Source organism: Labrus mixtus, chromosome 2 (assembly GCF_963584025.1).
Source record: "Labrus mixtus chromosome 2, fLabMix1.1, whole genome shotgun sequence".
NCBI lineage: Eukaryota > Metazoa > Chordata > Actinopteri > Labriformes > Labridae > Labrus > Labrus mixtus.
The window spans coordinates 10,551,356-10,577,913 of NC_083613.1; the positions used below are offsets into that span (position 1 = coordinate 10,551,356).

Below are 26,558 nucleotides of genomic sequence, written 5' to 3' on the forward strand. Positions count from 1 at the left end.
CTTCTCTTGAGGTCCCGATATGTAGAAATAAAAACATGGAGGCAGGCTGTTTCAGGGCTTTGGACACAGATGATCCCGCAGCGACGGCCTAATCTGGAGCCATGGAGGGTGGAGTCCAGGGACCCTCGTGATACTCAAGGCCAGAGATGCAGCGTGGCTGTACCACTGCGACACCCCCTCCGTTTGAGGAGATTAGCTTCTCAAGTTGTGGTCAAGAGGAGGCATCAAAGCTGCACAGGAATAAAACAAGAAAAAGAGATGTTATTGATACAGTTGAACTTTTGTGAGGATTCAGTTTTAGACTGTTTTGGTAAACAAACAAAAAACTAGTGACTGAACTTGAAAATAACCCTAATGTTACATTTTCAGCACTAGGAAAGGTTATCACTATAAATACATACAGTATATAAAACTTAAAACACTTTTTATCAACTTTAAGAAAGTACTACAACAGTTATGAGAAGGATTAGATAAACCAGGCTAAAACTACTGTTGTACATTATGTAGAAACATTGGAGACCACTTTCTGAGTAAGCAAAATAAACATATTCTTATTAGGTAGTGACAAGGCCAAAGATTCAAATATTATAAATGTACCTAAAAAATGTACAACTTCAATACATTGAAAAACTTCTTTAAAAAGTCATAATCCCACATTTAGAAATAACGTCAATTATCCCAAATTGAATTGGATGGATGGAAGGATGAAAAGAGAAATGGATGAATGAATGGATGGATGGATGAAAAGAGAAATGGCTAGATTGATGGATGGATGGACGAAAAGAGAAATAGATGGTTGAAAAGATGGATGGATGGTTGAATTCACATTTACATTGATGGATTGATGAAGGATTGGATAGATGGATGGATGGATGGATTAATATACATGTGGATGGATGGATGAAAGATTAATGGATGAAAATATACATAAATAGATGAATGGATGCATGCATGGATGGATGGATGAATAAATATATATGATAGATAGATAGATAGATAGATAGATGATAGATAGATAGATAGATAGATAGATAGATAGATAGATAGATAGATAGATAGATAGATAGATAGATAGATAGATAGATAGATAGATAGACAGTAAGCCTGTGTGTTGCTTATCAGTGACAGCTCCGTCTGTTCTCATCTGTGCTGAATGCACCACAGCAGAGAGTCAGGGGACCCGACTTCAGACTGCAATGTGAGCATTATACTTGTGGCTTGCTTTTAAATCTTCTACTGACATAAAGTACGCTTCCTTCTTTGCCTCACCTTACCTTAGTCATTGATATTTATGTATGGGGTAAGTGGGAGTGGGCTGAGAAAGGGACTGTCAGCATAGGAATGATAAGGTGAAAAGACTTGTGAAATATGAAGGAGGAAGACACCACAGGTAATTTAAGTCAGAACGTATGGGAGTACAATCAAAAGAGTGTTTGAGAATAACTGCCAAAAACATGTGTGACTGTGCGTGTGTGCTTGTTTCTGTGACAGGAGGTGCCAGGGGGGCGTGTCTATCCCTTAGGGGCAGGTATGTCATGCCGTCATCAAATATTAACAGAGCCATCTTGACCTCCCACTGGGTATGATTGAAGACATGGGATACACAAAGGGACAAGATATAAGAATAGAGTAACCTCTAACTCTGTAGTCCCACGGTAAACCCATTGTGATTACACCTGGGCCAGACCAAGCATGCAAACACATTACTCATCTGGAGCAGGTACACTGGACTAATACAAGCACTGACCCTGCAACGATACAGGATCATAACAGAATATAAGTCAGAGATAGTGTGCTGATCATCTTCTAATTATAAAAGAAACCAGAATGATGAATATTTTAATATTATCATTAGTGTATCATTTGACAACTACCCTCAAATCGAATTGTAAAATCTAATAAATGCATTTCTAAGCTCAGCTAAACGGCTCCACTGTAAGGTGAAATAGAATGATGGGAGCTAATTACAGGATTATGGGCCCTTGTGGAAAGAAGACAAAGTGACCTTCATTGGCTTTTCTTCTTCCAAAGATTCTAATTACCACAAAGATGGTACATGAAGAAGAAACAAGGCAGACTAGGCTTCTTACCTGTCCCATAGCTTGACATTTCTACAGTTGTTGGTGCAGCAGCCGGCTGATATCAAAGCTGTGACAAAAAAAAGAAACAGAGGGAGAGATGACTTTAAATGTGTTTTGAAAGGGGGAAGCATCCAATGATTTAAAGTTGATGTCTGTTTGTTTAGAAAGTCAAAACAAGGGAAAATTACGCTTAAAAACATAGTCATGCTCATTTTACTTTTCCATATCTTACAAAAACCTCTTATTGCTTTCAGAGCATTATGTGACAGAAGAAACGATCCTGATTAGAAGTTTTGCTGTTACTGTAAGTCATACTGTAAGGCCCACACTTTATAATGGGTTGTGTAGAGCAGCATTTATAACATTTCCACAATCCCCTCTCATCTGTTTCAATTTCTGCTGCAGTGGTGCAAGTGACACCAAGCAGAGAGACACACCTTCACTGTGTGGCTTAATATGAATCATAATGTACATGAACATGTGCAAACCTTTTTTTTTAAAGAGGCATTTTGGGGCTTTTTTTTATGGATCGTGGATGGAGTCAGAAATCAGGGAGAGAGAGAGAGAGAGGGGAAAGAAATGCAAGACTCAAACCCAGGCCGCCCATTCGGAGGACCACAGCCTCCGCAAATGGGGTGCCCGCACTAACCACTACAATACCAGCACCTCATTGTGTGCAAACCCAAAGATTTTGGTAACATCCAGAAAAACCATTGATACAAAGAGCTACAGGGTCAGAACACATTGACCAATTAGCTACTGCCTGATTACAATTTAGATTTTGTTAATCTCTAGTCGGACTATGAGTAAAGTCATTTATAGTTATAGTAAATTGTAATGGGCCTTTTTTCAAACCACCCCCTACACCCTCTCCACATCATGCTTGCACTCTAAGTGGAGGGTCTTCTTAGAGTGCTGTCCAATATGGAGTGGGTTGTCAATCCCTCCAATAGCAAGTCTGCACAGCTGCTAACTTATTGACCGTGGGTCATTTCTCTCATTGATCATCGTGGAAGATAACCTGTTCCATGTTCCATGTTATTCCAAAGCGGCAACCTCCTGTGTTGAAAAGTGAAGCTGATGCTGAAGTACAAACAACTGCAGTTCCTCGAGTGTCCACAGCCTGGTATAAAAAAGTGTTTTTCTTTTTATACACACTGTAAAGGGGTATGATTCATCTGTTTTAGTTATATAAAGGCTAAGGGTTATCCATAATTAGAGGCTTGGCTGATTTGACTGAAAGCCAGGCGCATTGTAGCTGTTTTCCAGGAGGCTAAAGACCCGCCTCAACTCTACCTCTTTGCGTGTTGTTGACCAAAAGTTAGTTTGAGACAGCATTTCCAATAGAGAACAATCTAAATGACGTATTTTTGTAGGCCAACCCGGAACTAGCACCGCCATGGGGTCTTCTGAGAATTCGCCTATGGGATTTTTGCGTTGGATTTTGGTTCATTGCAGAAAATAAGCTCTGTGGCAAACACACGTTTCTGATACGCAGGCGTTTTGTTCAGCGGAATAATCTTCACAGATGAACACCATTTTTATGATGTTTGAAGAATTAATGCAGCCGACAGAAGTAAAAAGCTAACGTTATGCTACAAGCGAACTACACCACGGTCGGATGATTTTGACGTCACTACCGTTATGCTTCATCGATCTAATCAGCAGTTTTGACAAGTTAGCGAAACCGTAGCTTATTAAGTTGTTTATTAACCTAATATTTGCAAGAGCAAATTAAGAGCACTGAAAAACACGACTAGAGGCTGTAAGGCGGACTATGTAGACTCATTTAGCCACTTGTTAGCAACCGCCTTTTTAAGGACGCGTAAAAAATTCAAAATCCACAAGTGGGGGTATTATCTAACGTAGTTTATCTCGTCTAACAAAACACCAACATCTCTTAAGCTTGTGTTTACCACAGACCTTATTTCAGGTGTCTAACCACAAACTCATTCATAATTCCCATTGACTTTTAGAGGATAGACCCCATAGCGCTCAAATGCTTACTCACTTCTGGGTTTTAGGACCCATTCCTTTGGTGCCCTATATGGCCACTGACATTTTTTGGACTTCAAAACTCTGCTTCAGAAACCAGTGGGTGATGTCACTGAGACTTTGCCCATGTTTTTCAGAGTCTATCAAATGTAAACTGCTTTATATTCAATACAATTAATATAATCACTCTGATATGTGTTTCCCCTAGGTTTACAGCTTCTTTGGGGGGATGGGGGAGGCCCGACACAAAAAGTAAAATGAATCATGGTGTCCATGTGTTTCAGTCAACATAACAACTGAAGAATTATTTGAACTGTACATTTAACTAAACATCGGAACATCTCTTTTTATGACAATTATCCACAAAGTGTGCAGCTTTTGTCACTGCAGTGTACATGGGCTTCCAGAGCCTCTTGATATTTGAAGTCAGAAACGTCTGGAGCTCCTCGCAGGACTAGCGAGTGTTGCCATCTTTACCACCCTGGGAGCGTTTAAAAAAATGCAGATATTTGTGTGTGTTGCACTCTCTCTCTGCCCACTTTCTGACTCTATCAACTTTCCTTCCTCTCCAACAAAGGCAAAAAATTAATCTAAAGGTTTACAATATATTTTATATTACACAATATATTCATATCTAATTAACAATTTTCAAGCCACTGTATCTAATCACTTCACATTAATGAAGAGTGTTGCATTTAGCTGTAAGAGTCCATATAGGACCTGACTGATTTAGCCCTTTAAAACATCACACTAACTCAAACTTATGTTTAACAAAACAAGCTTTTGACTCTATCTTGAAAACCTTGACCGAAGACTCCTGTTGATTTATTGTTCTAAGTATTGCTGCCAATTTAAATAAACTTGATCGTAAGCTGATGGAACGCACACAACACATTTATTTTCACTCATACTCTTTGGCTCTGAGCACATCTGGACAAAACTTGGTTCGGTGCAGAATTTAAATCCAGCTTCGCCTTAAGAAGTCCAATTGTTAAAAACTATTATATCTCCTAACCTCTTTTACCCTTCAAAAATAATTCTTTTATCCTTGCTCCCCTGCTTGATATCTCTCTTTCTCTTTCTCTCTCCACCAACGGTTTCCTCCCCATGAGCCTATAATCATGTTTTCAGCACATTTCCTCTCCTTGGCGCGCTAACATCTCTCATTAAAGATTCATAACGCTCTTGTGACCGCAGAGTTCTGTTAAAGATTCCTGTAGCCACCTTCACTAAGTTCCCCGCCCCTTCCCTCACTCTGTTTATCTTCATATGGGGAGGGGTATGAGGCAGGAGGGCACAGATACTGTATAAAACCCCTCGAATGAGTCGGGGGCTGCAGCAGTGGGCTGGAGGGTATTTTCATTTGGAGGTCAGGGTGTGTGTATTGGAATTGATTTCACGGCTAAGGCAAAGCTCATAGAGATGGTTAGAGAGTGGAAAACACATGATCACATCTCCCTTCCTCCTTACACACAAACAAACAAACACACAAAGAGTACAGGAAGTGGAGCTGCTAGCTGTTTAGAGTAGATGATGCATTTTAATGCAGGACTTTATCTTAACATGCTCTGATAGATCGATACAAAAACTGCCTGTTAATGACATCCCGGCAGTGATTTTAAATGGATGTGTTCATACATTTTAAAATGTATGAACACAAAACTGGCAAACACGCTCTTAATTATGCTGGGTACATTTCCAATGCTTTGTATCACTGTTATCAAGCAGAAGACTTTGTATGGCGCTGCTTCTCTATCCGTGTGGAGGAAAACGTTCTTCCATTTAGTTTTCTTTATTATCAGCAATTTGTAGAACATAAGAAGACTGTTTATATGTTCTCAACAAGGCATCATATCACAGCACTCACATAACCCCTTACCCTAACCCTCCAAAACTGACCAATCACTATAAAGCCTGGCTCACACTGCAGTATAATCAGGCTGATTTGAAGTCCCATTCCTCCTTCCTGACAATTTGGACTCAAGGCTGCTTGGAACTGATTATCTTCCCAGATTATCTTGTAGTGTGAGAAGTACAATGATCAAATTTTAGCCTCCTCAAACTGTTCAGAGATTGTCCGGGACGCCCTGATTTATTTCAAAGGTGTTTGATATTTAGAATTTAAAATCTGGATGATTATGTCATGAAAGGGTCTGGCAGGAAGTCTTGTGTGACTACAATAACTGCACCACAATAGACGATGGAGGACAGTAAAAAGTGGACAGTAGTGGTTACGGCGGCAGGACGCAACCCGCACATGTGCGCTTGACACCTGCATAGAACAACAATGATCCATACCTCCAGCTCGTGCTGAAGAATACACTACTCATGTTGATGGCGTCTCCCCAGACATCTCCTCACCCAACACTTAAAAGGGCAAGTATTGTATTATTAAAGTTTGTTTGTTTGTTTTTCAAATTTAACTGCCGGCTCCATTGTTTACGTGAGGTGGTGTCTTCCTCCGTCTGGCACAATAATCTTAAAAACATATGCCACTACAACGTTGCAAGGTGCAAGTCCTGTTCCAATCAGACAAACATTTTTTTCTCACCGATAGACCATGTTGGACATTTTAGTTAGTTAGCTTGATGCTAACACAAAAACAGAAAAAACCTTTACTGGGCTAACAGCATTGGCATTATTTTACCTGAAGAAACTTCTGTTTTATAATTTGTTTTGTTTTGATAAAGAGCCTTCCCTTTAGAGAGAAACCCATAAAGAAAAGTCTAGAGAAGGTGTAAAAGAAGCTTTTCCTTTCTCATGGTATTTTATTTGAAGCTTTTTCTGAACATAACATACTGTGATGGATACATTTACTGTATACACACAGACGACATCACGTCCTGACAGAAGTGTTAGTGGAGATCTGAAAAACAAACTTGAGATCCTTAAATAAGCTTGAAATAATTATCAGTCACACCAAACGATGTGATTAGTTCCAGATGTGTTCCAGATGATTTTATCATAATAAACACATGTCCACAAGGCTCAGTCACCACCCTGCTTTATTAAGGTGTGGACTCCTCTGGTTCTGAGCTCATTCGGGACTTCTGGGACGTCCACATCAGTTTCAAACATTCTTGATAAGTTTTACCTGCAGTGCATTGTATCTGTCAGTCTGGCTGATCTTTAAATCACAACAAAGAGGTTTATGTTACAAAGAACCAACATAACAAGGACTGTACATTTAAATAATGGTTCAGAAGTTAGTTCAATCGGTACAGGGTTGTAGGGCTTGGCTGCTGATACCCAAATCCAAAATCCAGAGAATCCCTTTGAAGTGAACTTCATAAACGTCCACTGGAACTTTGTCTTTCTGAATGCTTCCCAGCAGCTGTGACCTCTTCAAGGAGAGTTAGAAAGTGTGAAAACATCCAGCACTTGGACGGTGTTTGTTGATTTAGTTATGGGCAGGCCGTTAAAACCAAAATTGGATTTGACAGGATGTGAGCGATGTGTGGGGGGGGGGGGGGGGGGGAGAGGTTTCTGTGAGGTTCAGAGCACGAGTATAAAGATAATGTGATTACTCCGGAATAATGTGGGGCCTAAGCTCCCTTAAACTCCACCTCTGTACACCACGGCTCGAGTGAAAAGCTCTAAATTTCCCCACAAAGAGGTGTGTGAGATTGGCCAGGGAGATACTGCTCCCACACGGAATAAATCACTGCTCTGGATGGGGAACTCCTCTCTCTCCTCAGCCAGACACCAATTACTAATTCTATATCATTCATAATCTCACAGTTCATATAAGGGATCAAGGGCTGTTTTAAAGATGCTTTTGTCTTTGTTTTATTAAAATTGGTGAAATATGTAATATTATCTAAGGTTGCCTGACTCAAATAAATAAAAAAAAGATAAGCTCTGGAAATAATTATGTGGCACCTTTATATAACCTATACCGGTAATGAAGTTGTTATTGATGTCTGAATCAAGGCGGTAAACTCATGAAGCTCCTCTCCTGAGCGCTGCTGATCTCTCAATCCTCTTTGATCTGTCGCCCCCCTTCTCTCCTCTCCTTCTCTCAACTTTCAGGATCAATGCAAGGTAATTTCACATGGCCGTTCCCTCAGATCTCCTCAAAATCTGCCACATAAATTATTCAGGCTGGCTGGGCAGGAAAGCCTGTAGAGATGCACGGTAGATCAGTGACCTTCCGTTTAGCTAGCAGTCAGTCAGACAATCAGAGAGACAGTCAGTCAGTCAGTCAGTCAGTCAGTCAGTCAGTCGGCGAGGCTGCCTGGCAGGAGAGCTACTTGTCTTGACGTCCCTCAGGCAGCTGCAGTGCTGTTATGTGCAACTGTGGAGCATGAGGGCAAGTTCTGAATGCATAATGCAGATAGTATGTGTGCCCACAGCACACACAGCGAGTGGAAACACAATGCAGGATATTTATGGAGTCAAGTCAGTGTTTGCTCTGTGGCTAACCGTCTCACAGAAAGAGCCTAGACTTGTGAGGCAGGACTTCAAGTCGATACCACTTCAGGTCTGCAGGATTGCATCTCTTTGGTGTTTGACTGGAGCACCGACATGCTGAGGGAATACTCTGGTTGTCAGTCATGATCGGTAAGCTGTCCGTCAGTGCTGGAGAGGCCCTTGTCGTGTCTTTCTTAGTTAAATCAATAACATTAAACAGAGCATAAAAGTTGTCTGGAATAAAACAAACAAAGGTGCAGTTAACTGGGCCTTGGGGGTTTTCCTCCAAAAATGGATGCCAGACGAGGGACATCTGACCACTGGCATGACTGTAGAGATGCTCAGAAATTAACTGAGCATCTTTGAGTTAAGGAGATATATTTTTTTATTAAACATAGTTGTAATACAAGCATGACTTCCATTACTAATATCAAACCTGGGATGTAACGATACTCTAAACTCATGGTGCGATATCACGATGCTGATTCATGATACGATTTTATCACCATTTTTTATTTTTAAAAATAAATTAAATTCAAGTAAATTAAAGATTATTTTAAAATATATATTTTTGATTTTCCTATAAGTAAGAGTACAGGAATAAATTTTAAATAAAAGTTAACGTTGACGTTTTGTACTTACTGATAAACCATAGCATTTTGTTTCTTTATAAAAATTTATTAACTAAAGATTTAGATAAAATCTTTGGACAATATTTGAATACAGGGATATGAAACCTGTGTTTCTGCCACTGAAACACAGAAAGCTTTTAAAAGAATGAATCCACTGACCATAAATAATAATGACAAATTGGTCATTACAACAGACTCTGAATGTTTTAAGCCTCCTCCCAAATCCTTAAAAACAAAATGCTCTGGCTATTGTATTCATCTTGGTGAGGGTTACAATATCCTCAAAATGATACCATCACTTTAAATGTAGTACAAGAGACTAAATGTATTGTTACTCTCTACAGCGCGTTCTTTAATGACATTGTATCTAATTCTTGTGGCTTTTGGCTGGTAACATTTTTTGGCTTACAAGCCATTGGCAGGTAAATGTATAGATGTGAGTCTTGATGGGAAATAAACATATTTTCCCAATTGTAAATCCATACAGTATAGGAAACAGCTTGACTCATCAACATGACAGTGGAGGTATAAAGCCATTTTGCCTTGGTGGAGTGCTTACAAGCCCATTTCCCTAATACCAACTTCTTCAATGGTCTTCTAATAGTCTCTTAAATGTTCTTTATGCAAATACAATGCGTCTAACTTCACTGAAATCCTTCCTTAAGTTAATTTAACAGCACTTGCATTAAGCTCACATTTGTTGTCACATTAGACAATGCATTGTGCAAAAATCCATGAAAAGTTTGCAAAATCTGTCTCTTAAAGTGCTATAATTAATGCAAAGTATCTTCTGACCACTGAGCGAGGACTGTAATGCAGTGAGTGATGGCAGCAGGAAGGAACAGGCAAATAACTTAAAGCCGTGGTTTCTGCAGTCTCTCTGTGAGGCTGAAGGAGACTGTGGAGAGATGAGAGCATGAAACTCACTGAAGTAGAGCCGGATAATTGGTGCCCTGTAGGTTGATCAGGCCTACAAGCGCTGTGTGTGGTTTGTGTGTGTGCGTGTGTGCAGTTGTTTTGCCTTGGTGATTTCAGGGACACAGCCAGATACACACATTTATCAAGCGAGAGAGTACTCTCGTAACCATGTGCAAAACGATACATACTCCCCACATGTCTGTATTTTCACTAATCATTCTAATTGGATGATCATTGTTTGTCAGAAACTTTAACTGTGCTGCTTCCTGCTTTGACCAGGACACATTGGAAAAAGAGATTTGGCAAAACTTTAAATGAAGGCCACAATATTCCCCATTAACTAGTTGCTTATTAGCATGCTAATTAGTGGCGTACTGGCAGCTAATGGGCAATTAACTAAGAGTTTTCCCTCAATACCCTCCAAATCACTGCTAATTGATAGTAAGTTAGGAAGTTGTTGAACATGAATAATGATCTTAGTATGCTTTGCTTAGTGTGACTCTTATAAGGTAAAATTAAGCAAAAGAATATAGAGAAATTCATGTTCAAATACTTCCTAACTTACTATTTACTTGAGGGCAAACACTGCCAATTTCCACATAGTCAGTGTGCACCGCGTTGCTGCGACTCTCGTCCGTGCTCCTGTTTCAACAGCAAGAGCCGTGGCCCATCTCCGGAGTGTGCCAGCAAATTTCAAATATGCTCCAAGTCTATTTTTGAAGGAGCACGCTGCAAGCACACGTCAAGCTGGACAGAACAGATCGACCCGAACGGGAAGTCAGACATGGAAACGCACAGAGCGTCCGGTCAATTTCAAAATAAAACACAATATACGCACTCACTTTATCAACTTGACATCAAAACAACCACCAAAGGAACAAGAAATCCTCATCAGAAAGGCAAAGCAACCTGTTGTTTGCACGTTTTTGTCTTAATTCCCACGTGACCTTGTGTGTACAGAGGCTCATGGCTGCGCTCACGCTCTAGAAACAGACCCAGTGGGGCAGGGCATGCGCCGTTCGATGGGGAAAAAACGCACTGACTGAACGCAGTGCACACGGACAATGTGGAAATACGCAGTTACTTAATTGCATGTTTGCTATAGACTATGGTCATGTAGAATAAGGTACTAATAAGCGTTTAATAATTACTAATAAGCAACCAGTATGCTACTAATTAGCATGGTAATAAGCAACTAGTTAATGGTGAAGATTATGACCTAATCCTAACCCAATTGAGCATGGTGGGTCGGCACTAAAATGTTCAATCTTTCTTTTGAAATCCAGCATTTCTACACGATTCATGATTCAACAAGAGAACAACAGAGCAGAGCAAAAACTGTCAGAAAGATTTATAAAAGCAAATGCTGTCACAACATCAGACTACAAGTCATCCTTTGCCACTTTCGTCCGCCATGTTAAAGCCCCCACATCCTCCCTCCGCTTTCTTCATACAAGGACTCGTCTTGTCAATCCCACTGTTGTTGCATGCGTGTCTGCAGTGACTCTCAAGGGTAAATTAAATATTTAAGATGACATTTGCAAGATAAACTGCTGTTGTCCTATTTTAACATGCCATCGCCCATCAATCCACAGTGCTTTTGAATAATATAACAGGCTAGGCTCAAATGGGTGGGGATGAAATGCCATATTGGTAATTTTTTTTTAAGCATTTTTAAAGATTCCACAAATTCTTCCCAGTACTTTAGTGCTGGCGATCTGCTTTTAATGAATCCTTTCTATTCAACTCCCGCAAGTGTTTGGACCTTGATGACCCATGTCCTCAGGGTGATGCATGTTTACACATTTGGCTCTCTCTCTCTCTCTCTCTCTCTCTCTCTCTCTTAATGAAAAACAACCAATCATAGGGCTGTGTTGTGTTGGAGGGCCCTTTATGTTCTGGTATAAATAATGTAACATATTACATCAGATAATTAAAAAACATTTGTTGCCGTTTGCTTTGTAACAATGCAATGAAATGTAGAAATGAGTTCATATTTCATCATATAGATCCTAAAGGGTGAGTTCTTATCAGCACTGGTGTACCTCAGGGTTCTAGCTGGGTGAGGATGAGACATTTAATGACTCTGCTCTTAACATTCTGCACATTTCAGTCCAGTTCAGTCACATTAAAGATGTAAAAATCACTCTGTTGTATGAAATAAAATTACTTTATCACATGATTTAAAGTGAAGTATGAATACAGTAGATATCAATAAAAAGCTGAATTTTTTTAAATGGAGGCAGAAGAACCCATCTTTATCAGCTGGAATTTACATAAACGTTCAAAAGGTAACATCTTGCATAGAAGATTATCATCAACTGCAATTCAAAGCAACAAAGAATATTTCTTTAATTACATATTTAACTTGCATCGAATGCTCTCACAGAGCCAGATAGAAGAGGTAATTAAAGGTCGTTTTTATAAAGGAAATGAGACAGCCATTTTGGCTCAGTGGGGCGGATTAAATTGTTCTAAATATCTCTGACAGACAATCTAACAGACCAAAAGACATCTGTGAAAGGGAACTAGTAATCGAGAGATAATGACGAAAAAAAATTATAATAGTGGTGCAAATAACTTCATGCTGCCTGGATCAGCCCATCCATCCACAATAATGGAAGCTACCCATGTGTGGTTGTCATTCTCATCAGAGAGACACTACTTCAAATGCACATCATGTACATTATGGCAGGAGATAAATTAATGCCACAGGAAATTGATACTTTATCCTGAGTGTTGTGTAATGGAAGGATAATGCTGTCCGCTGAAGCAGTTTTGACATGTTATGTTTCCGATTAGTAAGCTCACTTTCTATCCCTGTTCTAACAGATGGTGGGGCTGTTAAAACCATCACAGCTTTGACATCTACAAAGCGACTCATCACTGCTGCCTGATCAAGCTATAGAAATGCACAACAGAAAAGCTGACAAAGCATTAAAGAAAGAATATGCATTTTTATCAAGTCTACTGTAACAGAGTAGGATTAGAAGTGATAGGGAGCACAAACTCATTAGGAGATTTTTACTAAGATGAGTAAATCAAATGAGGTTAATTTTTCTATCTGGTGTCATGAAATTTTACTGATCTTTGCAATCATTGGTGCTCCTCTCATGGCCATTAAAGAATGCACGTTGACGAGTTATGCATTGGTTTACTTTTGAAACCAGTAGGCTTTACTCACTCCACATATGCAGTTAATGGTTCAGACTTGACAGGACAGTTCTTTCAATGTACTTGGCACTTATGCAACGGTAGCAGTGTCACTTTGATTGACTGAATTCTGAGGAGTTTAAAGGTCAGAAAAAGTCACATCAGTGATTGACTTTTAAAGAACATGGCTGTTGAATTCATGAATAATGAACAAGGGGAGCAAAGAAATGGGCACCCTCTCAAACTCTGAATCCCAGGACAATGTTTTTTTCTTATCATTCTTATTCTGTTGCTTATATTTTTGTCGTATTAAAAAATGGTTTGAACGGAAAAAGTTGGGCCTACTGAAAAAAATATTTTGGGGTATGAGTTTGTAATATTCTTGAGATTAAAATCAGAACTCTGACTTTTCTCTCAGAAATCTTTGAAACGGGAGTGTTTCCCAGCCTATATTTTCCTTGGAGCCTCCCCACTTGTTCCCCAAGAAAGACTAACCCCCCACACACACACAAATCAGCTCCACATGTCCAGATCAACTTGCTGCCTTCTTTCCCACCTAATCACCTGACGCTCTCAAACTGCCAGCTCCCAGCATGCAACATTGCTACAACCAAGTAAATGTAAGGCAGTTAAACGTGGCTACTGCTGGTGACTTTGGGACTGACAGAAGTCCCCTCAGGCCCAGTCCTGCCCTCATACATGGCAGCCACTAAACTTCCAGTTAATTATCTGGCCTAGCAAGCTAATTTCTTCTCAGCTCAGTGGGCCGTTCCCCATTGGCACAGCATAAGAGGACTAAGACTCTTATCCATTCCACTGAGTTTGCATGTCTACCGGATGACTGAGGCGACAGTGGAACATTTGTCACATACCTCTGGGGTTTGAGCTTGAGTGATGCTAGTTCATGCCGAGCCTACTTCATAACTCACATAGCAAGTTAGGAGCTACTGGTGGGGCAAATCGCTATACACTAATTACCCAACATGTTAAAAGAATACAGGTATATATTTTCATCTTTTTACATGAATCACTACACTTTTTTACCAAGCGGAGTACCAAAGTGCACACACATGCACACGACACTGCTAATGTTCCTCAAGACTCGAACATAATCATTCTCTTGCCTCTCCCTAATCTATAATTTAGCTAGCAGAAGATAATTTTGTTCTCTTCTTGGAGAGATTTCACACTTCATTTCCCTTTGACATTACTGCTGGCGTGTGTTTTTGGCAGGAATTATGGGTATTGGACGGAAAGAATCATGTGCATTTGTTGAGTATCTCTAGGCAAAAAAGGCAACAAATGGCTCATTGCTCCATGTAGTAGATACTTTTATAGTCAAAGCTGGCAGCTTGATTAAAACTGACAATGAAATGCACCAGAGGTAGATAAACAAAATGCCTAATCATGCAAACCTTAGTTGACGGCTGCTCTGATGGCCTAAAGGCAAGGGTGTTTGGGATAATTGGTCTCAGGTGTAATTACAAATTCAATGACAGCATTTAACATTTCCCCCTTCGCAAGGTTATGATAAAGACATCCACCTTGAAAATCACTTGCTCAGATGGCCTCATTTCCAACTATCTCTGGATTTTTTTCACCTCTTCTTATCCCTCTTCTGGTTTAAATAATGGAAGATATCAAGCAGGGTTCATCTACTCACAGGGGAATTCAATAAGAATGGATATTGGTCGCTAATAGCTTCATGAATTGCACATCGATTGCACCCAGTACGTGCTCCGTCTAAAGATCCATTTCACAAAGCATTACCCAAAAATTATACTCAACCACAACACACCCATAAATTAATTCTGCTCTGTGTGGTTTGCTCCCGTTTGACTCTGTGTCACTGTGTTGACAAGATGTCAGCATCCCCTCTTCAAAGAGATGCAATGCGCGCCCTCTTTATTACAGAGCTAAATTTCAGCCACATGTAGATGATAAGGCGAATCTTAAAGATACAATATGTAGATTCCACCACCAGGGGGCTCTCAATCAATACTACAATAACAAAAGTTGAATCATGAGAGTTCTCTCTGCTAATCCCATCATAATAATAATAATAAATTATGGATTTATCTGGCTTTGATAACTGTTGGAAATATTTTAGGTAATGTACAGTAAGTACTCAACAAAACAACATATATAACGTGGGTTCAGGCAATTTCTTATGAATTATATATTTTAATGTAAACATTGTCATACAATTTTGTACGTTTAATAGATGTGATACAAGTCTCACTGCATTAGAAAACAAGCTTCCTTACTTAAACTAGCCAGCAAGAGCAGTTTGTCTAGAAAAAAACACACTCCCATATCCGCCCTGTGTATCAACCCAGACCTTCTCAACACTTGTATAAAATGTTTGTGTATTTACCAGAGTTTAGCTTCTGGCAGCACTAAGGCAGAATAGATGTTCCGATTACTGGAAAGTTTGCGCAAAGAACACCGGTGTACAGCGATGCAATTTGCTCTGTAGCGCAGTAAGGGGTGAATTTAACCATTTGTGTGTGGTTTGTGAATTAGAGAGTGTATTTTTTGTCTCATTTGCACAGGTTTAAAAAGGAAGTGCAATCCTTTTGTGTACCAGTCCCTCCATTTTAGGTGAAAAATTACACCTTTATTTGTGGAATACTAGTTTGCTGCTATGGACCCCCTCCCCTTTTGTCCCTATCCTTCTTCCTGCATCTCCCTCTATCTCATCTTTCAAGCCCAGAGCAGTTTCGGCAGATAGCTGTTCATCATGATTCTGATTTTCCCCAGATTTCTGCCTCTTAAAAGGACATTTTCAGTTGCCGCTGTAACTTTGCTAAATGTTGCTCAGTGCTGTGCTCATGATGGATTACGGTTGGGTCTTTGTAATAAAGCAATGAGTAAGGGCTTTTATCTGCTTCTTGTAAGACGTCTTGAGATAGCATTTGTTATGAATTGGCGCTGTACAAATAAATATCGATTGATGCTGATGTTTAAAACTAAATCTTTTGATAGAAATACATAATTATACATCTGAATTAATCAGTCTTCACAATGCTGTTTAGCAAGTTGAACATGACTTGAAAGTTATAAAGCCGGGATGCAGAAGAGGATATCTGGTAATAATACTAATCCATTGGAGTTAGGGCAGTCTAATTCTCGCCAAAAAAATATTTTTATGCCAAGCAGCTGTGACAAACATTTGAATTTCTCCAGGCTGCTTAAGCTGTGAGACTTCACAGTTTGTCAAGGGGATGCTCTCTATCCATGGACTTGGCTAAAGAGTGAGGAGGAAAGCTGTAGAGTGGAGTGAGAGGAGAAGATGTGTTAGAGAGAAGAAGGGAGAAAAAGATGGAGAAGAAGGAGAAGAAAATAGTCAGTAATCCACTCAAATACTTCCTCAACCTCTCGATCCTCAGCTAAGCTCAGCCTGGCAAACTGTACATCCTCCTCCGGAAAGAGGGCTCTATAATCAGAGTTTGCTCTCTGTCCGACAGCTGGTTGCTCACAAATTGGATGGAAGGAGTGAGAAAGACAAAGAGAAGAGCAAAAGAAAGAGAGATAGCCAGGCTTTCTCTGGGACAGAGGGAGAGCATTATCTGAGGCCAAAGCTGCAGTGATGGTTTCCTGTTGCACTAACAGACGGCAGCATTTCTAAACCACAGCCAGAGGAGCTGGACTGAACTAATGTCACAATTACAAATATTATGATGTATCGATTTTAAAATGCATTGTAACTTTTAAATATTCAAAAGCCTTTTTTCTAACTTTTCTTTTCAACAATGTGATAAATATTGACAACAAAGGGATGTGGAACATCGTCGTGATGAGTTAATTCAAGTAGAATGAGATCTCAAATTACAAAACTTATAAAACGAAGGCAAAAAATGCAACGATAAGCTGCTCAGAAATGGAAAAAGCTGAATATCCTCCCCACATTGAATAATAAAGCTGTTTGTTGGCAAATATATCAGAATTTACCATTTAAGTCACTTTGCTCCTCACTGACAAATTCCACGTGCATTCAGTCTTTTGTTGATGATCAAATCATTTTGCATCTCACACTTTGGAGATAACTGTACTTAAAAAGGGCATTTGTTCTTAAACTTCAGCAAATGCATTAATCTGAAGTTCTTGCAGTGATAAACTTCTTATTACTCAAAGAATCACTGAAATTTGCTTGGAGCTGTTGGCCTAGTGGCCGATGATGATTGGGAAATATGAGTAGTGGGCTGTAAATGTATTGTATTTCATCCTATATGGTACTCAGAGCTTATGTCAGATGGTGAAAAGTTCATTGTGAGCTGCATGTGAACGCAAACAGCAAAAAGTTCACCCAGACTTTTTCCTGCCAGCCCTCTAGTGAAAATTCTGTGTGGAGTCGGGTCAGAGAACTTTGAGGAAGTTTATACTCAAGTAACTTCAGCCAAACGTGTTAAATGTGAAATCATTATAGTTATCCAACTCAACAGGAAGTTATATTTGTGATTATGCTCTCATAATAAGAAAATGACTTGAAAAAAGGCATTTGTAACCGCTTTTTATTGTCCAAGAATCCTGCTATGGTAATCTCCACACAGGGATTGTCTTTGAACACAATTAATTCTGCCCCACATATAAAGCTTTAGTCTCAGTTCTATTAGTTTGTATCATTTATGTTGATGAGTTGAGTAGATATGACCTTTCCATACAGACAGACTTTCAACCACCTTGAAGTTACTCTAATTTTGATTTTTTTTAAAAGATACACCTGAGGAAATGTGCCACCAAAAGTTAACATTTTAGGCAACAAATGAAAAAAACGCTGCTATAGAGGAGCAGACCTTTTTTAACCTCAAGCACAAATAGCTACGATTATGATGACCTTTTGGTTGTTTGCCTGCTTCTCTTATCATTTAAACTACAAAAAAACATGATACAACACGAAGCAACAGCAGCTAAAGGCTGCAGGGCATGGGAGACGAGTCATAGTAGAGTAAATGTTAAACACTGTGTGTGTGAGTGTGTGGCATTCATTGGAATCACAAAGACAGAGTTTATTCACACACTGTAATGTCTTTTTTTTCCCCATGCGTCCTTTTTTTTCTCCTCCAGATCATCTGAGCGGCTTAAGCTAATAAGCAGAACTTGTGATTGCTAAAGCAGAAAACGTGATTAAGTCTCTCATCTTTTTGAAAAAGACCCTCTGCAGTGCAGAGATCTGTTCGGCTTAGCCAACATTCAACCCTGCAGTCTGGGTCAGGAGACTACAGTGCACAGCTGATTATCTTCACTATAAGAGCAAATCTACTGCATGGAAAGATGGACACATTTGATCTAGGTCACAATTGAACTCAGGGTTTCTTTTTTTTATCTATACTGCCTGATTCCATATAGAGAATCTACACAGGCCAACATTTTAAATGGCCAAAGACAATATTTATTTATTAATTTGACAAGCTTATCTGTGTAAAATAATCAGTAATAATCATACTAATCTAACTAATCAGTTATTAACTTGTTTATGCAGTTAGGACTCCAGAATTATCTAAATGGCATGGTGATGCTTCAGTGATGCCAGGTTTTTTTTTGTTTTTAGGATCTATGTTGTTGACATGGGGATGGGAAGCTAATGTTGTTCTTCTTTTGCTTCAAACTAAACGTCCTTGACATTTTGTATAGCAACAGATTGTTGCTTTCAGTCATTTTTGGGGCCATGCCTTTGTCCTGGCTGTTAACATAACACTGTATATATTGTATGTGATAAGCTCCCCTAAAAATGACAAAACTTGATTTCATTATGAGGCTGCAGAGGTTGGAGTGTCGCTCTGCTTTCGTTTTCAGTTTGTCATGAATTGTGCTGAAAAGTGCCCGAGCTTAACGTTAACGTGCCACTCGACAGTTAACATGAGACCTTCATTTGTCTGAAAGACCTACACAGCTACAATGACCCTGGATGGGACACTGTGGCACATCCACACACAAGCGGATACACAAGTACATAAAAAAATGAAATAATACTGTGCGAAGGGCTTAGAGAATAATCCAAGCGAGTAGAGTGTACTACATCGTCACAGGAATTAAATTCCCTCGCTGTCCAAAAAAAGGACATGGCTGTAAGGATGGGTCAGTGGATGACAGACAGGGACATGACTAAAAAAGCTGACCTCTTTACTTCTCTTACCTCACGGTTCTATAATAATTCCCCTTCCTGTTATCTGTGTCTTATAGAGACCTGTTTGTGGATTGTAATTTGTCAGCAAAAGTCTTACTCAGTAACTAAAAAAGATTCAACCTCTGGCTTAGTGTTGATTGCATGTCTTCATCTCACTGTAAATATTGTGTTGTGACAATTGACGTAAGTGTCCTTGTCAGGTCAGTAGAGCCACGTCAGAGCCTAAGGGGACATTTTTCTGAGTTTGAGATGGAGAGCATTTCTGACAACTAGTCATGATATACAAATGTGACTCTAAAGCAACAGGCACACACTCAAATTTCCCTCACCCAAAGGCGTGATAAAATAATCTATGTATCGGGTTAATGGCTGTTTGCTGCATGCATTTCTCTCTGTGTTAAGTTCACAAACAGTTATGCCACAGTTGGCAAAGCACCAGACTTCAGGGCCAGTGAGTGCCCGGTGCACTCACAACATTTTCCAATTAAGGATTTGTAAGGCATTAATGCAACGTGGCCTTTTGCAGACATCATACGGGTCTCAGGTTACATCAAGATTGAAATCTCATTGAGCTTCAGAGAGCACAGAGAGCAAAAATAGAAACACTACTATGGTCCAAATCAAAGTTGTTTGTGTCTCTGTAATAATCTGCTGCAATCCGGGGAGATTGAGAAATGGCAATAGAGAGCATGTTTACTACACTCCTGTCATTTCTTAACATACAGTGGCTGTTTTGTAAGTCTTAAAGGGGCATTTCATCAATTTCATTTTATATTGTATACACATAGAGGACATAGAGAAAGAATGCCCACAACGATTATAGCAGCGCAGGTGAGAGATTAGACTTCTCAAATGATTTACATGATGATATCATTTTTTTAAAGAGACTTTCTATCCAAATTGTTCTGTTTCAGAACCAAGTGAGATTACCCCGATGATGACATCAACATTACATCATCAATGTCACAGATGACATTATACAACTGTCTCACCGACTGAGTACTCCTCTTGTTGAGTAACCTCATCATCATGAAAAAATGCTAAATGCTAATGCTAGCAAAGATAGAACACTATGTAAACAGTCATTTGTGTCCTAGCTTTGTTATTATTTGTTATTGTCCGCTCACAACAAAGCATGTCAGTTCAAGTAATCAATAAGAATATGTTATCATTCAGAGACTGCAGCACGTATCACATAACTGTTGACATCACTTCACGAGAGGAAACTGAAATCCTTCCTTGGTGTGTGTTTCCCTCAGCTTTGTTTGGATTGTGATATGTATGGCAGATATTTCACCTTGAGGAATTTGTCCTTTAGCTTCTGCCAGCTCTGTGCCACTCAGCACTTTTTTTTCCCAGGACTCTTGAAATCATTATCAACCACTGTGGGATATTTAAACAGCAGCCAAGTTGCTACACTTTGATATCCCTCCTTCTCTCTGACACCCTCAACACACGCTGATCTTGCAGTGATAGGCATAATTTCCGCAAAGATTTGGGGGTTATCTATCGTCCAAGAGAAGCGTGTGGGTGCCTTTTTGGGTGCCAAGAGTCGAAACACTCCTCTGAAATCAGATCACAGGCCATTTGAGAAGAATCTGTTCAACTTAGAAACAGGACATGTAAAATAAATATTTCTAAACCCTTGATTTTCTCTCTCATGCACTGAGCCAACCCACATTCCTCAAGAGACCACCAAAAAAATCAATAATGATATACATTCTGCAACAGTCAGAAAGAGGAAGAGCATCTCCATTTTCTCAATCAAATAAGTGCCTTCAAATGAACACATTAAGCAGTTCTTCTTTTAGAAAGGAAGAATGTGCGACTTTTTGATCCAGTAGATGTCGCCCCTGAGCACCTTCATGAAACCAAAATAAACTGCTGTTTGGCCACACCTTCACCATACTGAAGCCTCCGCTCTCCTCCACACAAATACCACCAACCACCCCCTCGTCTCACGTTTGCACAATGGAGTCAAGCGCAAGAATAATTGTCTTTTGCTTGAGCTACAATTGCATGTGGCCTGCATTGTAATGTTCGCGGGCATATAGTAGCACTCTTGAGTTAGCTCGTAGCTTCACTTTGCCTGAAAATTTACACCAAATGACCGTGATCTAAAAATGGGTACATGCTTAAAGCTAAATAAGCAGCGAGTATGACATTCTTCTCCTTGACTAAAACGGCTTTTATACGCCAGCCGTCCCGTCCATAAACACAGGACTTTTCACTCATTGTAGACAGTCATGACTTAGAGAGACATTTACAGAGGATATACTTGATTTCTGCTGTATTTATGTAAGTTCAATGACCTACATTTTTTCATTAAATGTGTAAAAGAAAAAAGAGTCTAACCCATAGAATGTATCATAGATGGACTTAGTCTCTGTGATGCTTCACATTGATTTCTGAAGCATACTTCTGAAGCCCAATAATGATGATCACCATATTGGAAATGTTGTTTCAAACAAACGTTCGGTCATCCTAGTAGCAACTGGCAAAGCCCTAGAGCTGGGACGAGCCTTAGCCTCCTGGCAAACAGCTACAACGCTCTCACCAATAATTATACAAAACTCAAATAAATAATAAAATAATCAAAACGGATGACATAAATCAACCCCTGTACAATTTGGTACATTAAAGATATGAGTTATTGATACCAAATACGTATTTTGAGGCTGTAAACATAATTATTTCTGCTGTCAAAATGGGCATTTTAACGTGGGTGTTAAAGGAACTTCCTTGGCTTTTGCAGCCAGCCTCAAGTGGACACTTGAGGAACTGTAGTTTTTTTTGTACTTACTCTTGGCTTGATTTTTTAACTCCAGGGGCTGCCACTTGGTCTAACCTTGTGTTTAATCACACATGGAGAAAACAAGAAAATAACAGAACTGAAAAACTTGGAAAGGATTTTGTTGCTAAAGTGAAAAATAAGTTGCATGCTGTCATCCTCTGCATTTATGGGGCTGTATGAGAATGTTTTGGTTTCTTGGGGAAAAAAGGGTGATCCCATTACATGCACTTACTACATGAAACATTTCCATGAATGCACACCCACCTACCATTCATGCCATTGTAAATGCTTCGATGGTGTGGTGACAGCTCGTCTCCAGCCGCTCTCCTCTGCCCCTCCCTCACAGGGCTGCCAAACTTCACATGGTCAGGGCTCATACTGTAATGGTGCCTGTGAGTTTCAGGGCTGCCCCCATGGACCTTTTCATGGTGCTCAGTGGTCCCTAAATGTGCCAGCCTGGGTTCAGGGCTCCCACAGCCAGTACTGCTAATGCTGCTTCTGTTGTGCCTCTGATAGAGCTCCCCGCTGCCTCCCTGACCCAGGAAGTGCTGCCTCTGGCCCAGGAGGAGATCAGAGCTGTGGTGCTTGGGGTGCTGCTCTGGACTCCGCCCACCCATGTTCCTCCCATATTTCTCTGGGCTGAGACCCCGCATGACTCTACTGTGGTCAGGCACGGATATGGAGCCACAGCGGGGCCGGCAGATCTGTGGCAGAGTGTATGGGTACTCCAGGCTTGTACTCCGATGACGGCCAGTAGGGAGCACAGGACTGGACACCTCCCTGTCTCCTCCGCCTGCTAATCCACTGATACTGCTACACCTTGGTTTGTGCACAAGCTCTGGGCTCCCTTTCCCACCACCACTGCTCCCAACTCCGCCCGCCCCTGGAGCAAGGTGAGGCTGCTTGTGGTGAGGGTGATCGGAGCTGTCAGCACTCCCTGCGCTGGAGGTGCTGCTCCCATCTCCTACGTCTCTCATCAGGAGCCCATGCCCAGGCACCAGTAGCAAACTATTCTGGCTATCTATGGAGTTGCGGCACCCTCCCATCCCTACACCTCCTACACTCCCTACCCCTCCCCCTCCAACACCTCCACCTACCACTCCCTTCTCCTCGTCCAGCAGCAGGCAGAGCTCCTTCAGTTCTGTGTTTTCCTTGATTACCTCCTCCTGTCGAAGCTCCAGCTCCTTGAGTTTCTGGAGGTAGAGGGTCACCTCTTTGCGCATGATGCTGGCACTGTAACGTCCCAAACGCTGCCACTCCCTTGAAACACGCTTTCCTTTCTGGCGGTCGTCATCCAGGAAACAGCACAAGTCCCGCAGCTCACGGTTGTCCTCCTGCAGCTTCTGATTGATGTCCTGAGAGGAAGAGGGGGGGGGGGGGGGGACAAGAGAAAACGAGAGATGAGTTCAACTGACAATTAGGGAGCATCATCATTTAGACATTGCTGATCATTCCAGGAAGATCCAAATGTAATTTTGATTTGGTACAAAACAAAATTATTTGATTTTGATTAATTTAAGTCGCAGGTATATCAGCATGTATTTAACAATTTCAATCCATTTCAGTGCTGCTCAGTCAGACGCTGTATGCAATCATAATGAAATGAAATCCTAATCCTCTCTGTCTTTCCCAGGAAAGCGTTGAGTCGCTATTCAATGTGAAGTGCACAGAGCAGAATCCTATGTAGGAGATGGAGAGGCCACACACAGCAATAAGAATGGGTTCGGGAAATGAAATTACACGCCCTGAACATTTTACACACCAGCAAAGTGTACTTAAACATCCCTTCTTCACCTCCCTACAATCTCCTTCATTTCTCCCCTGTCCTTTCTCTCCCTCTTTTACCCCCCAGCTCTTTCCTGTGTAATTAGGCACCTCGGATGGGTGGAGAGGTGACCAAGAAAGGCAAATAATCCCCCTGTGCTCCATCTGGGGCTACCCCAGGCTGGGTCTCTACTTTAATTGTAAACATTTTGGACACTGTGCCAATTGCTCTTGATGTGAGAGTGCGGAAACAAAGGCATTTACTGAAACAAAAAAAGCTTTCATATACTTCTTGTGCAAATGCAATGTTGAACAACATCTAATTGTATTGCCCACGCTGTGGGTTTATGTGCAGGAATGTTCAAGGAATGTGAAGTTTGTGTTGCTAAAACAGGGCGAGATCTGGTCGCCTGATTTTGTGTGTGGCAGAACAGTAGATTTTCAGAGGGACATGCATAGCCACTTCATGAGGATTTTATTTTTTTACAGCTCTATGGCGTGTTGGTGCATTAGTGCGTCTTGTTATTGGTTTAATAATCTAAGTTGCAAGGATATATATCCCCTAATGTTGGTCAAAGGTGTCCATTCCCCCTAATTAAACTTTCTTTGATTTTTAGCACATAAATAAAGTAAATGATCAAAGAGTTAGATAAAAAGGAGCCTGTTGAGGTTAAGCATGCCCAGAAAAACTGTGTACACAGGGTCAATTTGAGATTCTGATACAGGCCCAAGGAACTTCAACGTAACCATCCTTTCTATAACATGTGTCTAGAGATTATTTCAAACAGCAGAACATCCTTCCTGATATGCGCGTTCTCAGGTGCGCTCCAAACCTATGATCTCATCCTTCACCGATGCGCGCCCCCTCACCTTCAGCCCCCTGATCTCGTTCAAGTGCAGCTGGAGGCTGCGATTGACCTCCCGGATAAGATTCCCGTGGTCCAGAATCACGCTCATCTTGTCGGCCTCAGACCGCCTCAGCCGTCGCACCAGATCATCTTTGGTCCACTTGAGCAGTTCCTCGTCGGTAAGACCGGAGATGTCCTCCGCAGGACTTTCTGTCTTCGCTATCGACAGCTGGAGCTGGGGCTGGGGCGGCGGAGTCGCTTTCTCCATTGGCACAGCTCCTCCGGCACCGAAAAACGGCAGAAAATAACCAGAGGCTCGTTGACAACCTCTGCTCGCATCCGCTCAAGAGTCGACAGAAGCAGGAAAACGGTTACCGGTAGAAAGTCAGTCGCATAGTTTGGCCTTTTTTTGTTGCTCCAGACTCTCCCACTCTCTGCTAGAGCAACAGCTGACGGTGCCGGCTGAGTGCGATACAGTGAGGAAGATGCTCCACTGTCTACCACTGCAACATCCTCACAGCCAGGGTGTAGCCTATAGTGTAGTCAGCCTACTTGCAGTGGGACTTATCGGCTCCGTTTAGTATCCAAAATCGGTCCAAAACGTTGTCAAAGTGTAGAAAAGCTTCGGCTGACTGTCGGAGAACACACCTGCCGCCTGTAAGTTAACACTGAAGAGAGCGTCCGCTGGAAACGGAGGAAACCGAGAGACGACGAGAGAGGGAGCAGCCAGCCCTCCTCTCTCTCTCTCTCTCTCTCTCTCTCTCTCTCTCTCTCTCTCTCCACTCTCTCTCTCTCTCTCTCTCCAGGGGTTAGGCTTCAGATAGGAAATACAGCTTGGTTACAGCGCCACTTAACGTTCAGATGGAGTCCAAACATTCTGTGTAAATTGCTACTGTAAGTTGAAAATGAATGTTTCCTATTGGTTCTTACACCTAGAGCCAGGCTACTCCGAACCTGGTGCATCGTTAAACATGTGTTTAAACCAACGGAACACTAAATAAAGAAAAAAATAGGCACAAAGATTGGCCTAGGCTAATCAGCACAAACGTTGTGGTGCTATAGGATTAAACATCGAGCAACAGGCTATGAAATGCTGTTTTGGGGGAAAAAAATCAAATCAATAAGACTAGGAAGCAATTGATCCTTAATGTCACTTTATTTAGGCATATGCTATTTAAGCATATTCTCACAATTGCCTAGTGTGTATTTAAAAGTAGCCTTAATAGCTAAATCAATTGCAGTTCATTAAATTTCTGGAAATTTCAGCCATAATGCATATTTCGTGAACGTTTTTGTCAAACACACAATAATTCCCATTCCGCCGTGCGTCTTGAATGCAGCATGACAGAGCGGCATGTTGCCAGTTTCATTGGTTTCATTCCAGCACCATGGACAGCTGCAAGAAGGATAGCCTATCAGAGCTTTTGTGACCAGATGGACACTACGTTTATATTTAAAATATATTTGCGATTATGTTCTCGTGTATTTTATACTAATAAACACTGCCAAATATCCTCAATGTTTTCAAAAATGTAATAAAGTAGGTTTAGGCTAACATTTTTTTTAAATCTAAAATAGGCCTACAGAGTAGAAGTACAATGTATACTAGCATACAATGGAAGTCTTAAGGCTAATTGAAGTATGCTACATCAATCTTGCAGGTCTGAATTTAAATTAGGCTACTTGCAATTGGTAAAAAGCACAGCCGAGTCAAAGGTCAGTCTCTAGGCTGTAGCAGCCGATTTGGCCTACAAGGTGAATAGACTGGAGTTATAGGCCTAAGTAACGGGGGAAACACGCACACATACACGACTTACAATCGTCTAATAAAAC

The 26,558-nt window shown here is 40.8% G+C and overlaps 1 protein-coding gene across 2 annotated transcripts; it reads right to left on the reverse strand.

The window, feature by feature from the left end:
* On the reverse strand, positions 1-25,463 carry ccdc85al (coiled-coil domain containing 85A, like). Of its 2 annotated transcripts, XM_061051243.1 has the most exons (4): positions 24,748-25,463; positions 22,382-23,468; positions 2,091-2,148; positions 1-230 (listed from the first exon to the last, which is right to left on the reverse strand). In XM_061051243.1, exons 1-4 carry the CDS (start codon positions 24,991-24,993, stop codon positions 212-214), a joined length of 1,410 nt encoding a protein of 469 aa, XP_060907226.1. In that variant the 5' UTR covers positions 24,994-25,463; the 3' UTR covers positions 1-211. The 2 variants fall into 2 exon arrangements, with proteins under 2 accessions (XP_060907226.1, XP_060907237.1); XM_061051254.1 differs by lacking the exon at positions 2,091-2,148.
* Between the last annotated feature and the right edge of the window lie 1,095 nt (positions 25,464-26,558).